Source organism: Balaenoptera physalus (assembly GCF_965194825.1).
Source record: "Balaenoptera physalus genome assembly, chromosome: 4".
Taxonomy (NCBI): domain Eukaryota; kingdom Metazoa; phylum Chordata; class Mammalia; order Artiodactyla; family Balaenopteridae; genus Balaenoptera; species Balaenoptera physalus.
The window spans coordinates 74,379,697-74,395,582 of NC_138891.1; the positions used below are offsets into that span (position 1 = coordinate 74,379,697).

A 15,886-nucleotide genomic window follows, 5' to 3' on the forward strand; every position below is an offset into this window, starting at 1 on the left:
TGGGTTTATGGCATCTATTCTTTCCAGTGATTGATTTGTCTACCTTTATGTCATTATTTTACTGTCTTAATGATTACTATAGCTTTGTAATAAGTCTTGAAATTGCCTGGTGTAAGCCCTTCAACTTTGTTCTTCTTCATAGTTGTTTTGGCTATTTCAGGTCCTTTGCATTTCAGTATAAGTTTTAGAATCAGCTTGTCACTTTCTACAAGGAAAGCTGCTGGGACTTTGATTGGAATTACATTAGCTCTGAATCATTTTGGAGAGAATTGACATCTTAACAGCATTGAGTCTTCATATCCATGGACATGACATATATCTCTCCATTTATTTAAGCCTTGAATTTCTCTCGGCAATGTTTGGTAGCTTTTGTATATTGACCTTGTAGCCTGCAGCCTTGCTACAGTCACTTATTAGGTCTAGTAACTTTTTTGTAGATTTCTTAGAATTTTCTATATAGATGGTCATGTTGTCAGCAAATAAAGACTGATGTACTTCTTCCTTTACAATCTCTATTCCTTTTATTTCTTTTTCTTTTTCTTTCCAGTACAAAGTTAAATCGAAGTAGTGAGATTAGACATCCTTAACTTGTTTCTGGTGTTGGGGTGAAATTATTCAGTCTTTGACCAATAAGTTTGATGTTAGCTATATGTTTCTTATATATATACTTTATCAGATTGAGGAAGTTTCCTTTTACTCCTGGTTTGCTGAGTTTTTATGAGAGGTTTTTGTCATATGATTTTTTGTATCTATTGAAATGATAATATGGTTTTCTTTTTTAGTGAATTCTGTTGGTTGGTTTTCTAATGTTAAACCAACCTTACATTCCTGGGCTAAAACCCACTTGGTTATGATGCATTGCTTTTTTATATATTGTTAAGTTTGATTTACTAAAATTTTGTCAAGAATTTTTGTATCTCTGTTTATGAGGGTTATTGGTTTATAGTTTTGTTTTTTTTTTTGTCTTTTGTTTTCCGTGTAAGAGCTTGATCTTTGTCTGGCTTTGGTATCAGGTTAATGCTGGCCTCACAATGAACTAGGAAGTATTTCTTCCTCTTTGGTTTTCTGGAAGAGTTTGTGTAGAGTTGGTATTATTTCTTCCTTAATAATTGATGACATTTACAAGCGAAGCCACCTGGGCATAGAGTTTTCTTTGTAGGAAGTTTTAAACTACAAATTCAATTTCATTGATAGATATAGGACTATTTGGGTATCTATTTCTTCTTTAATGAGCTTTAGTAGGTTGTGTCTTTCCAGGGATTTGTCCATTTTACCTAAAGCGTCAAAGATGTAAAGTTGTTCATTGTATTTATTATTCCTTCAATGACTGTGGTATCTGTAGGGATGGCCCTTCTTCCAGTCCTGTAACTGGTAATTTGTGGCTTTTTTTCCCCTGACAGTCTGACTAGAGGCTTATTGACTTTTTAAAAGTTTATTGACTTTTTAAAAACCCAGCTTTTGGTTTCATTGATTTTTCTTTTGTTTCCTAAGTTACTGGTTGATTTCTGTCCTTTTTCCTTCTGCATAGTTTGGGTTTAATTTAATTTTTTTCATATGGGGTACTTTTTAATTTAAGATGGAAACTTAGTTATAATTGGAGACTTTCTTTTCTAATGTAGGCATTTAGTTCTATACTTTCTCTGTAAGTCCTGCTTTAGTTCCATTCCACAATTTTTTTTAGCTGCAAGGGAAACTGGTAAACGGAATTTTTTAGTGGGACATATTTCATTTACAGACATAATTAGGATTCTGTAAGTAAGGATTCAGAGGAGAAAAAATGTTGGGTAGGAAGCCAGCAGTGTCTACCATGGCAGCAATCTTTAAAACTCAAGCTACACATTGTGCAATATCATTATTATAAACCTACAGTTCACCTAAGCCGTTGCAGGTCACATGGGCACATCTACTTGCTTTATTTTTTTTTTCCTTTGGTGGTAAATTAGCCTTAAGTTTCTTTAAAATTTAAAAAAGGTTTTTTGCTATATGATTGGCAGATAGGGAAAGCCAAATTGAGCCTCCTTTAGTTTTTTGTTAGCAACCTAAACTTTTTATGGTGGAAAATTTTTAAGTACAAGGAATTTATTGAGCTTCTGTGTATCCATTAACTGATTTCAGTAATTAACAACATGTGGCCAGTCTTATTTCAGTTATACGCCATCCTTTGTGCATTATTTTGCAGCAAATCTCAGAATTCATTGTTTCATTCATTAATACTTTGGCATGTATCTTTAAAAGATAAAGGTTCTTTTTATTTTTTAAAAACAGTCACAGTACCATTAACCTCAAAAAAATTAACAGTAGTTCCTTTATATTATAAGGTATCCAGTGTTCAATTTTTGGTTGTCATAAAAAATTTTTTTTGTATAGTTTGTTTGAGTTAGGATCTAAATAAGTTCCATTCAAGCAATTCATATCTTGTGACTCAATAAGTTTAGTGAAACTTGTGACATTAGAACTTTTCCAAGGCAAAAGCTATTGAAAATTGCTTTTTATGATCACAGTGAAAACCTTCATTGAAATTAAGCTTGGGAAAATATAGTTGTTTTTTCATTTTTTTTTTGTGGTGTTTTGTTTTGAATGTTAAAGATCTGACCGTTAGATTTTTTGCAAAATGATCATTACTGAATTATTGATTTATTGATATCCTTCTGTGCGCCAAAGCAGTGCTAGTTGAAGTATACAATGGTAAGAAAGATAGACATCTTTCTCTGTGTTTAGTCGTTTTAAATACTGATGTTTTGGTTTTATATTTGAAACCTTAACTCATGTCTTGTTCTGGGCAAGGAATAAATTGTTTTCTTGACTCCTCCCCCTCCCACCAAATCTTGCGCTTGCAATCATTGTGCCAGATGGTATGACAGTTTTTATTTTTGTTTTTAAAATTCCATTCCAACTTGGCTGTGTAAGACAAAGTTGTTGCCCTCAAATAGCTTAAAATTTAATAGAAGAGATACATCCAGCAGAAAATAATAATGGCAAGCTGTTACATTTCCTGTGCCCTATTTGACTTGATTATTTTTTGGTTTAACTGTTTTCTTTTTCTTTCTACCCATGTTTTATGACTGCATCTTGCAGGAGAGTCTTATAGATGCAAGTGAAGACAGCCAGCTAGAAGCTGCCATCAGAGCCTCCTTGCAAGAGACACATTTTGATTCCACACAGACAAAACAGGATAGCCGCTCAGATGAAGAATCTGAATCTGAACTTTTTTCTGGCAGTGAGGAGTTCATATCTGTTTGTGGCTCTGATGAGGAGGAGGAGATAGAGAATCTTGCCAAGTCTAGAAAGTCTCCCCACAAAGATTTGGGGCATAGAAAAGAGGAGAACAGAAGGTCACTGACTGAGCCCCCTGCCAGAACTGAGCCTGGAACAGCCACAAACCACCAAGGATTGCCAGCGATGGATTCAGAAATATTGGAGATGTCACCTGAAAAATCAGATGGAATAGTGGAGGGCATTGATGTAAATGGTGGGTTACATTTTAGATTTCCTTTACTTAAAACTTGAATATTACTGAAGGGATTTGTTTATTTGTTTAAATTAGTCTTCTATCTTAAGCAGCTGTATCTATATATATATTTTTTAACCCTTCCTTTAGGACCAAAAGCACAGCTGATGTTGCGGTATCCAGATGGAAAAAGGGAACAAATCACTCTTCCAGAGCAAGCTAAACTACTAGTAAGTATATCTAATTGGAAGCATTTACTTGAAGCAGAGAAACTAATTGGCGTAATTAGCTTGATGATTTTTTGAAAGAGGTGTTAGGTGTGACCTCTAACTGAAAACTTCACTGTGGTGAATCTTAATTCTAACTGCTTTATTTCCTTCCCAAATTATCTTGGGCAACTCACATAGTCTGTTGTAGTCAAGGCCTTTCTGTTCCATGGCTGCATGTAATAGAAACCCAACTGAAATTATTACCTGGAAAAGGGGAGTGGGGTTATTTGAAGACTGTAGATGGGCCTCCTGGGTTTCCTAGTAGCTGGAACTGCAAAATAGTTAGGAACCAAGACTATTTTCCTGTGTGTTTCTCTTGTGGGGCCTGCTGGGTTTTCCCCTTGTGATTCTCTGCTTCATACCATTCTTCTCTCTGTATTCTGGTGGCTTTTGTTTGCAAAACAGCTTGTACATAGTCCATCATACCGGTGCTTTGAGGGCCTTTTCCTCTAGAGTCTGCAGCTGATGGGCCCTCCCTCCGTGTTTTTCAACTTCTAGAAAAGAGAATGAGTCTGACTTGCTTAGATTAGCCTATGAATGGATCCTCCTTGGGTCAGGTGTTCATACCTGGCCATTTGCTGTGGCTAAAAATAATTAGAGTCTTGAAGACTGTGACTTGAATGCAAGTAGGCTCTGGCCTCTGGTGCTAATACCCAGACTGTCTCCCTAGTCTAGTAATTGGAAAGGAATGGGAGATGAGACAATGAATAGAACAAGTATAGACCACTTTTTTGAGAAGGTTGGTTGTGAAGCTAGAGTGGGGAGTGGGCAGTAATCAGAGGGGAAAAGATGATCGAAGGAGAGACTGAGCATGTTTAAGTCTGATGGGAAGTATCTGCGGAGAAGATGTTGAAGATACCCATAAAAGAGTGGTATTCTGTGGTGGCACAGTTTCTGAGATGGCAAGAAGGGATTCAGTGCACAGGTGACAAGATAGGATGAAGGACATATCTTCCCTGATAAATAGAAAGAAGGAAAACTGATAAAATGTTTAAAAATGAGGACAATAGTTTTTTGTTTTTTTTTTTAAAGGGAACTTTATTTTTATTTACTTATTTATTTTTGGCTGCTTTGGGTCTTCATTGCTGCACAGGCTTTCTCTAGTTGTGGCAAGTGGGGGCTACTCTTCATTGTGGTGCGTGGGCTTCTCATTGTGGTGGATTCTCTTGTTGCAGAACACAGGCTCTAGGCACATGGCTTCAGTTGTTGTGGCACGAGGGCTCAGTAGTTGTGGCTCGCGGGCTCTAGAGCACAGTAGTTGTGGCGCACAGGTTTAGTTGCTCCGTGGCATGTGGGATCTTCCTGGGCCAGGGCTCGAACCCATGTCCCCTGCGTTGGCAGGAAGATTCTTAACCACTGTGCCACCAGGGAAGAAATTGGGTTTGTTTATTGGAGAGACAGTAATAACCCTGTATATTTCAGTATCACTTAATGGCTCTAAATTATTGGGTGCAGGTTTAGTATCTCCCCATCCAAAGGGTTATATTGGCCCTTCCATAAGAGTAAGCTTCAATTATCTGAAAGAATAACTTAAACTTCTATCTGATTTAAAAATGAATGTTACATTTTTAATTCTTCAGTATGCTCTTTCTTTTTGTTTCCATCTAACAGCTTTGTCTTTCTGTTATTTTTCATAGGCTTTGGTGAAGCATGTCCAATCTAAAGGATATCCAAATGAACGTTTTGAACTTCTCACCAACTTCCCTCGAAGGAAACTCTCTCATCTGGACTATGATATTACATTACAGGAGGCAGGCCTTTGTCCTCAAGAGACTGTCTTTGTACAGGAAAGAAATTAACATCACGGCCTGACCTCTCTCAGCTTACCCCTTTTTTTCCCTTTTTCTGTGAGATACCATGTCACTGAGTATGTATTTTGGCTCATAGGACCATAGAGCCAAAGTTGGGCAAGCAAGTCACCTGCCTTCTCTTTTATTTCTTGTTCTCTCCTATAATCAGTCTCACACACCCCACCCCACCTCTCTTTTTCTCTCTTCTCCCATTTTCTTCTTTTTCCTACTTTTCTCTACTTTTCTCTCTCTTTCTTACCTAATCTGGTGACCAAATGGAAGTGTTAGGATAAGACCTCCTAGTACTGGCAGCAGGAAATGTATGTTCCAATAAGTGGTCTCTTACACGGCACTTTTTGGGGATCAAATGATAATGTTACTCCTCAGACTCCTTTGGTAAAGGAATGGCTAGATTCAGAATAAGAACAGCCTCCTTTTTTTGTAAGCCCCATGTTTAGTAGGGAGAAGAAATTCTCTAACACATGTTTTGTTTTATTATTCATGTAGGAAATACCGTGTAACAGTGTCCAGGGTTTTGTTTACATGGAAAAAGCGTCCTTTATAATTATTGCTCATCATATTTAAAATTTTTTTCAAAGGATTCCCATCTTCCCAGCTAGAATTGTTTCCATGATATGTGTTATTGATGGAAAGAATGTTAAACTAGGGTGAGTAGCATGGGGTGGCTTTCAATATCCTAGCCTGAGACAGCTTTCTTTATTACTCTATAAACTATCTTGATCCTGCTAGTCCTGGAATGGACATTTCGTGAGCATATTGTGGTGACTGGGATAGGAAGGTGCTTGCTGTTTTTGCCAGTACAGCATAATAGTTCCTTTGGCCCTTCCATTGTTTGGGTCCACAAGTGATCTATAGGAAGGCAGATGTTCAATAATCATGAGTACAGTGGCTTGTAGTTGTAACCACTATGGTTATTGATTGTCCTATTACTTTAAGGCATACTTAATGTATGCCCCAGGGGAAAAAGAAAAGATGCAGCTGAGAGTTGCTAACCATGTTCCTTTGGTTAGAAATAATGATTCATTTTTTACCCTTGGTTGGAACAGTCTCTAAAAGGCTCTGGTGACTGAATGAGCCTAATTCCTCATGCTGTTTCTTGCAAAAGGTATCAAAACTGAAAACCTCTCTAAGTGGAAGACCTTTCAAATCAATTCATAAGACAACATTTAGTAAGGGAGGTGGGGAAGATTACCAGTAATCTTCAGATGTGGGTGTTTTCTGCCAACAAAAGCCACATTCAAATTGTAGTTGATGAACACTTTTTTCAGTATTATTTAGAAGAGACCATCTTGAATCTATATAATATGATTTGACTTATCAGCTTCACATTATGCTCAATTCTTATTTTGAGCTTTAGAGTCCTCTGAAGGGGTAGTAGTAACTCTGGTGGCAAAATCAGAACTTTAACTTGTTATAAAACCATAATACAGAATGAACGTATTTTGTCCATTGGGGTTTAGATTGACTGATTCTTCTGCTTGAGGAACATAAATTGCTATTGCTCAGAGACCTTTAGGTTCCCATCGACTTTAAGATCACTCTCTTGGCAACTAAGGGATTAAAAAAACAAAACAAAACACATGCTTCTTGTTGCTAGTACACAATTAGAGAATACGGTTTCTAATGGTTGGACTTTGAGGGACCCTCTCTAAAGAATGAGTTATGTATCTCCTCAAGGAAATCATGGAAAATTCTGTTTATTCTTCAGTGAGTCCTATTGAATTAATGTTCTTACATTTTTTTCTAAATCTGTGTAAGTGCTTATGTATAAGTATATAATTGTATAAATATTTATAAATATATTTATATAATTACAATTTCATTTATACCTTGAGTCAAAGTTCTCTCTTTAGATTGGTGACTGAGTAATACCACTTTGGTGTTTTTTTCATAGGCTCTCGAGGCTAACTAGCAGCTTCTGATTTAGTGAGGAGGCATGGTTTTCATGTTAATTCCTCAGTTGTATCTCTGAAATTGGATAATATACTTGCTATCTGAAGAAAAGAGTTATATACAAAGGTGCATTAGAGGGTAAAAAAATTGTTGGTTGTAGACAAGGTCAGAAATCTAGAAATTCAGGGAGGCACAGGGTAAGAAATAAGGTTATGCTCAGCTTTGGTGCTGTCATGGCACCTATCTCCACTCGGCAAAGTCACAGCTAAAGTCCAAATCTGTCAAAAATATGAAGTCAAGAATATTCCCCATAGGATTCTGTTTCATTCTTTTACCTACTAGTTTCTTTTTATAAAACATATCTAGAGAACTTGAGACAACGTGTTTGTTAATGATAGGATGTAGTTCTTTCTGATAAGCTCAGCCCTGGCATATCCATTTATGAGAAACCAAAGTGACTTTTTCAACTTCAATTACTGTGAGATGACCACATCAAAGTGATATAAGTAAGCATATCAAAGAGGTAGGGCATGAGATACTGATCCAACTTAGATAAAACTGGAGTGTTTAGAGTACAAGATTAGAGGATTTTATTTTATTTTGCGGCAGGAGTGTAATTATCCTGGCCTTGACATAGAGGCCCATGGGGGAGGCATTATGGATTGTACACAGGAAGAGTATGGATTGTGCTTTGTTCACGAACTTAATCCACTTAGGTAGTATGTCTTATTTCTTCTGCAAATTCCTTAGCTCTTTGGAGGAGAGGTTTTATTGAATAGATAAAATGAAGTTAGTAAGATAGGTAAAAATAGTCATTCCTTGTAGGTATTGGAAACAGCTTGAAAGAGATCTTAAAAGGTAGGGAGGAAAAGAACAAGATAGACTTTGAGAGTAAATGACAGGAGACAAATATAAAGAGGGAAAAGTAACAGGAAGTCTTTCGAATTTGATTTAGGAAGGAACCAGAGAAGAGAACAGCCAAATGAGGGAAGAACAGGGAACTGGTTTTGAGTAACTAACATGTGTGAAGTACTTTATGTGCATTTTCTCCTTTAATCTCCCTAAGAACTCTACCAAATGGATATTTTCCCCATTTTATAGATAAGGAAGAAAATTGAAGTTCAGAGAACTTGCTCAGGATGTCACAGCTAGTAAGTAAGTGGCAAAATCAAAATTGGCATTCATGCTCTTTTCACTCCCATGCTGTAGTCTCCTGCAATAGGAATCAATTTGCTCAAAAGGTTATCTTCCCATTGTTTGGCTCTGTAAGTTATCATTTGATTTTTTTCCTTAAAGCTTGTGAGATTTGTGCTATGCCTATAAATTCTTATTTACACCATTATTTTGAGGGGCAGATTACTGATTGCTTTTTTAAAATGATGCAGTGATGAAAATGTAAGAGGAAAATAACTATGGCATTATTTGCCAAGAAAAAATGGAAAGGATAAAAAAGAATTTTATCAAATTTTTAACCATTTCTCAGAAAAGATACAGTTATCTTTTCTATATCCCATCTGTATTAGATTATTGAAACTTCTATGTGTATATTTTAAAATCTCCTATAAAATTCTACTTCCTTGATTCTATAAGTTAACAATTATTTGAGTCCTTAATCAAAGTTGGAAAAATCTTGAAATCCAAGATCTGGTTCCTGCCTGTTTTATCCAGTTGGAGAGACAACACTACACTTGAGATAATAGGAGAATATGTAAATGCTTACCTTTCTGAGACTGAACCATAATTACAATAGAAGTTTAGAAAGGGTAAAGAATAGTGTAGGCTTTAGTTAGGAAAATAAAACTGGAAAGTGGCAAACACTGTGGCTCAGATTTTCTTTTGACTTACCTGTATTCTTTAGTTCCAGCTTTTGTAACTACTAGATTTAGGGCATGATGTTTTAACAGTAAGGCGTAACTAGTACCCAAGTAGGAAAGAATTATTGATCCCAGGATTAAAGATTTTAGCTAGCAGGGATCTCACTTGGATACTTAGGAAAATACCAGAGGGAGCCACTTGCTACTGAAAAGTGAAGGAAAGATTTAATTTCTATACCCAGGTACAAATTAAATGTATAGTACAATATATTATATATGATATGCAGAAAGGGCACTATATGTAGGCAATAAGTGTACTTGGGTAACAGCTCTGCTTCTAATTAACAGAGAATTGGACTAGATCAGTAATTCTTAGTCTGTTCAAGTAAAAGGGCTTGTAATTTTAAAATTCAGCAGTGGTGGGGAGTTGTGGGGTTAAGTATAAATATCATTAATTCCATAAGTGGAGAAAATGTAAATGTGCATATGGAATTGCAGACCTTTTGCAGAAACTCTTGGAACCTACAGATTGTAGACCACTGAATTAGATTATCTCTGACTCCTTTCCACTCCAAAAGTTAATGCTTTTAGTCTCTTACCTTTATTTTATATATTATCCCTAGAGTAATTAAAAGTATACTTGTTAATCAGTTCTTGCTTTTTTTTTTCTGTGTCCAGGTTTCATTTGCCCAGTAACTTGATCTACCCTACTGTGATGACTGTAATCTCCAAAAAGGAGAGTATAATAGTTACAGATCTAGTAATGATCTTTTAAACATAATTCATTACTTTTAAAACTTAATGCTGTGTTCCTAATCAGTGTTGAGTATGACTAAAATGTAATGAGAACCAAATATTTCACTGACACCAGAGTTAAATTTTATTTTGTATGTGTGCTTAAACAAAGCACTTTACTGGCTGAGCAATTGTTATGAAATTGACTTGTGTAAGCTGTAGAATTCACACTTGGTTTTGACAGAAACAAGTGTTTCAAGATCCAATTAGGTCGACTTTTTAAAATATTTCTTATCCCATAGAGTGTATCTCCATGGTGTCATTCTCTCTCTGGCCCTCTTTCATTTAGGGCCAAAGAGAGAGAGTAAATAGTATTCAGTAGTACTACTCAATAGTAAATCATGGGATGGGGGTTGATGAATAAGTAATGTCTTGTGTAAAACTAAATGAGAGTAAGAAGAACCCACCCTTCTGGTGAACATGGCAGTTTTCCAATAGGACCACTTAAAGACAGCTGTGTACTATGAATATTCAACTTCATTGATTTGCCTTGCTTAGCATTTTAGTTACTGCCTCACCATGCAGCTTAGTAACTGCACTGTACACATTTTAGAATGGTGGTAAGACTGTTCTTTAGTACTGAAAATAACCAACAGAGAACACCAAGCCTGACATTGATTTCTCCTGACATGTAGAAATTCAGTATTTCAGTGATGGCTATTTTGGTCTTTGATTCACCTGTGTATCAATCCTGCTAGAGAGACAGCTTAGAATCTAGCTTTTTTTAATAGAGATTATGATGACCTTGGTAGTTTTCCCATGAAGTGATCTCGTGGTTAAATTATTGGATGTAATGAGACCCTTAAATTAGAAAATCTTTTAATATAATTTTCTATTTTACTTTTCCATTCTCTTGATTTTTGACATCTGTTCTCAGAAAATGTCATGATTTTCAATGAAAATTGGCTGTGTTTAAGAAATTCCATTTCTAAATTTTAATATGTAACATTTTTCATTTTTTCATAAATTAATATACAAGGAAAGAATTTGAGGCAAACATCATTTTTATAACTCATTTTCTCTCTACCTAAGAATCCTTATTCCAAATATAGAATAGCTAGCTCCATGATACCCCTCTGCCCTTTTTTGGCCTATGGAATGCAGTTGTATTGCTTAGAATCTCAGTCATTCTCATAAACGTGATAGTTTTTGGTACAGGCCTTGCTTTGACATATGATCTCAAAGTAGAGTTGAGCAATCTAATATGAACTACTTTAATAAAACATAATTTAGCATTTCTGTATTTTCAAAAGATAACCAGATTTATTTGTAGGATTAGAGATACAAATACCGATGGTAGTATTTTGCCTAAGAACAATCACGTATTAATCTATAAATATGGAAAGCTGCCTTGTTGTACTTAATTCTCTTGCAACAAACAGCAAGTTTTTGTTGTTTGCCTAATAGTATTTCCTCTACAGAGATCAAAATGCCCTAAGATTTTATATCCCTTATAAGGTCACTTGGGTTTACAAATTGGAAGAATAAGCTGGACTTAACATAAGAAAAATTTTATCTCCATTAAAAGAAGTTGTTAATCTAACTGGGCCACCATGAATCACTCATTTATTAGACATGGTAAATAAAATGGGAAACATTTCAAATAATTAGATAAAATTCGGACCTGGAATTGAATTCTCCCTTCCTTAAAATCTTTTCTATTTGCTTTTTTCATAGACTCAATATGGGCATCTTATCTGATAAGGGAGAAATTCTTGATCTGGAACCATTCCCTGCCATTGTGCTTTTTTCCCCCTCTGTCAAGGTCACTGACTTTAAGTACATGTCACCAGGATATATTTCAGTTAATGACATTGGAATGTTGATGCTCAGTTGGATATCTTTCTGTTTTCAACAAAATGGCTTTATAGTATGCTTTTCTCAAAGCTTCTGTGTTCTTAATAATGGAAAATATCAATAAATGGTGTGATTCAAAATATAAATAGGTTTTTGACACTGATAATCAGATGCTCTTAACAGTAGCTTTTTGATAATTTATTGCCCTGTAAGTTAAACCTCACGTGGAGTGACCATTGCCACCAGAAAATCCCCTTTTACATGCTAATTAGAATGAAAGGAGTATGTGACCTCCACTTTTCAGTTAGTGAGTAGGAAGTTTGTAGGGGCTGTTTATCTTACCTGTTGGGGGACTTGGGCCTTGTTACTTTCCTAGGTTTGTCACTTCGGTTTAGAAAGGGTATTTAAAACTTGCTGGGAAACAGACAGTAAAGCTATGAGATAATCCTCTAGTCTTAAATGTAGAGAAATGAGTAACAGTTGATGCTAACACAATACTTAGACTTTGAGGGGCTTCCAGCCAAGCTTTGGCATGAATTTTAGACACAATTTTATTCACTCTTAAGAATCTTTCTTTCTAGAATGGTTTTCCTTTTGATTGTTAACAACTTCTAAGCATCTGGTGTCTTTTTTTTTTTTTTAACCCTTTAAGAAACAAAGTAGGTATTGATTGTTCCATGGAAACACTCAGGAGTGTTTGTAGGCTTCTGTGCATGCTTTGTATGAGTTTAGTTTGAACAATGCGTTCTGAATCATTTGGGATGTCCAGTTCTGGCATGTCTTCACTGACTGTGTTTTTTAAACATTTTCCATGTCATTTTCCAAACCGCACTTCGCATCTTATTCAGAGAAGTTTAACCAAGGAATGAAATTTGGGGATAGGGATGGGGGTGGGTTGGGGGCTTGAGTGAAGTCAACTTAGGGTATTTGCTTTAGTGTTCTCAAGCAGTTTCTCACAGTGTTTAGAAATTCCCTGGGATGTTTGTGTACTCACCTTATTCTGGATAAAGTGGTGGTCTTAGTGAGATTTGCATTCTTAATGCAGGACAGGCTCTAAATTTAATCTGTAGTGTAACTTTGTTATTGAATCCAAGAAGATAATGGACAGAGACAGTGCTTCTATTGTAATGTTTCTGGCAAGTGCTCCCTAAAATGCACATATGTATAGTTCTCAGTTTTCTGGGCTTTAATCCCGTGGTGCTAGGACGTGTTTGTTTCTGCGGTTCTTCTCAAGAGTGGGAAGAAGGCTTTGGGACCTGTGAGAAAGGGGCAACTGGATCATCCACTAAATTTTTTTGTTCAAGACACACTATAGACCCTCCTGTATTTCTAGTAAGTGATAATAAAGGTGCTAGGGAAAGCCTTAAATTTGAAGACATATGGAGGCCGTAGAAAATCTAAACTTGTAGGAGGAGAAAAACAAGCCGTTAGATAAAGCAGAGCTGTAACTGCTGGCTAAGACTCAATGGAACTTCCACTTGCTCTAAAACCAGGGAAATCTTAGATAACTGGGTGTGATATATCTATAGATACACATAGTCTATAGGTAAATAATTTCTAAAATGAGGATCTTTCTCTCAGTTGGTGATCCTCTGGTTTTGGCTGTACCAAATTGTGAATATTCTTGCTGTGTTGTACCCAGTTGCTTTATATTGATACTGCAACTTGAATTGGGGAGGGGGGCGGTGGGACATTTGGGGTTGGGGAGGGAGGGAAGTCTTTTGAAGACATCAGCTCACTGTGCTGAGAGAGGGACCAAACTCAAGGAAACCTCTGATCTATAAATTCAACTGCTGCATTTTTTTATAAATACATGTAAATGTCCTGTTGTAATATTTGATCTTGGAAATAAAATCAAAAACTTTTCAGTATTAGTTTTCTTGCATTATTGTTTTTGTGAGGTAAGACTCTGGATACTACTTTTGTTAATACAATTCAGGTTTGCTTGCTCTCATATTCTCATGTTTATTAGCACACTGTAGTATTTATTGACAAAGGTTAGTTCATAGTCCGGTTGTCAAGGGTAATGTTTGTTAGCTTCTTCTCTGCTCTTAGTTAACATGTTGAACGTTCATGATAAATGCTCTATAAATGTTGGTTGAACTATTCATGAAATCACTGGGTTAGCTAGCCTTGTAAGGAAAGTAAGATTCTGTATTTGACATATTGGCAGTTCAAGCAGAGTCTAGTCTTTCAGACCAGCAGTGACTAATGAATGACTAAGGACTCAAGTGAAGGAAAAAAAGTAATTACTAAATTAATGGGAGAAAAACCAGGAGTTATGAGAGATCGTGATGAGCAAAACAGACACAGCCCCTGCCCTCAAAGAACTTTCTTTTTAGTTAGGAATACAGACAGTAAACAAATGAAAAAATACAGATTTGATTCAAACACTATGAACAAAACTGGAAAAGGAGCCAGTAGAGAATTCTGCTTTAACTAGGATGTTGGGGAGTTAACATTTAGGCTGACACCTGAAGGATGAAAAGAAGGTGGCCCATGCTAAGAGTAGGAGGAAAAGTTCCAAGGAGAACAACAAATGCAAAGGCTGTGGAGCAGGAAAGTTTTTGATGTATCCGAGGTATTGAGAGAAGGCCAATGTGTCTTGCATGTAGTGAGCAAAGGGAGTGGCATAAAATGTGTAAAAGTCAGATCATACAACACCTTATTAGGCCCGGTAAGGAGTTCATATAGTGTTCATATAGAGTATAACAAGAAGCCATTGTTGTGTGGAGGGTGGATTGCAAAAGAGCAAGAGTAAAGACTATTGCAATGATCAGGGTACAAAACAGAAATTGCCTGGATCAGCGTCATGGCAATGGAACTGGGAAGAAGTATACAGATTAGAGATGCATTTTAAGGTAGAAATTTAGAGACTTAACTGTTGGATTAGATGTGGGGCAATGAGGGAAGGAGAAATCAAGAATGACTCAAGTTTCATGCAGTGGATAGGTAGTAGTATCATTCCTGAGGCAGGAAGACTGGGGGATCAAGCAGATTTGGTGGGATAGAAATCATTTTGGATGTGTTAATTGCAGCACTTCCAAGTGCAGGTGTAGTATAGCAAGTTGGACACGTGATTCTGAAGCTAGGAAGAGAGGTGAACTGGACTTAGAGATTTGAGAAATCGTCAGCGCTATAGATGGAGTTCAGTGCCATGAGAAAGAATGAGGTCACTCAGAAGAAAGTTAAAGAAGAGGGCCCAGAACCCAGGCCTGGAGATGACCAACATGAAGAGGCCCCGTCTAGGAGGTGAGGCCAGTGAGCAAGAAGAAACACCAGAGTGGGTTGTCAAGGGAGCCAAGAGTGAGAATGTTCAAAAAGCATCTAGTGGCCAACTATCTAATTCTGCCTAGGGGCCAAGTGTTCATTAGACACAAGAAATCATTGGAGACCAAGAACAGTTTCAGTGGGATGTTGGAGATGGAAGCCTAATTTGAGTGGGTTGAAGTTTGTAATATTTTTATACTAATGAAGAAAAAAGGAAAAAATCCCAAACTTCCTCTTCAGTGGACTGGTATAAACGGCAGCTCTTTCAACATCAGTTATCTTCCTTTTTTTTCTCTCTCCAATTGAGGAAAATGTGCTCTCTTGTTTAGTCAGCTGTCAAAGTTGAAGCCCACCCACGAGGAAGCTGATTAGTCTGTCAGTCTTACTTGGGAAACACTGGCCTGATTGTCGTTATCTTTTCCCTTTCCCTCTACCAGTGAATTCCATTTTCTCAACTTCCTCTATTCCTTGCTCAAATCCCACCTCCAGACCTCTCAATATCCCCCAGAATGGGACATCTGTCTATCCTGTTTTCGCAAGCCTTTCGGCCTTGGGAAGCCTTTTATGGCATTAGGCAAATTGTTTTCCCACCCAGACCCCATTCTTAATTTGTGCCCACCCTAGACTCCCATTTACTTTCCCCTAGAAATATCACCAACCAAGTGATAACTAGTAGCTGTGTCTCCAATAGAGCCAAATTCTAATATTATTAACATATCTGTAAGAAGGTAATGTTTAGTTCTTTCATGGCAGTGACCAGGCCTCTGTGACCATAGAGGGCTTACCACA

At 36.7% G+C, this 15,886-nt stretch overlaps 1 protein-coding gene across 4 annotated transcripts in view; it reads left to right on the plus strand.

Annotated features, from left to right (window-relative positions):
• UBXN7 (UBX domain protein 7) overlaps nt 1-13,698 on the plus strand; it is a 68,202-nt gene extending 54,504 nt beyond the window's left edge. For all 4 annotated transcript variants that reach the window (XM_082458660.1, XM_082458663.1, XM_082458661.1 and 1 more), the window contains 3 exons: nt 3,076-3,469; nt 3,599-3,678; nt 5,355-13,698. In XM_082458660.1, coding sequence (XP_082314786.1) covers nt 3,076-3,469; nt 3,599-3,678; nt 5,355-5,516 — 636 coding nt within the window. In that variant the 3' untranslated portion in view covers nt 5,517-13,698. The remainder of the gene's footprint in view (nt 1-3,075; nt 3,470-3,598; nt 3,679-5,354) is intronic.
• Nucleotides 13,699-15,886: the final 2,188 nt, after the last annotated feature.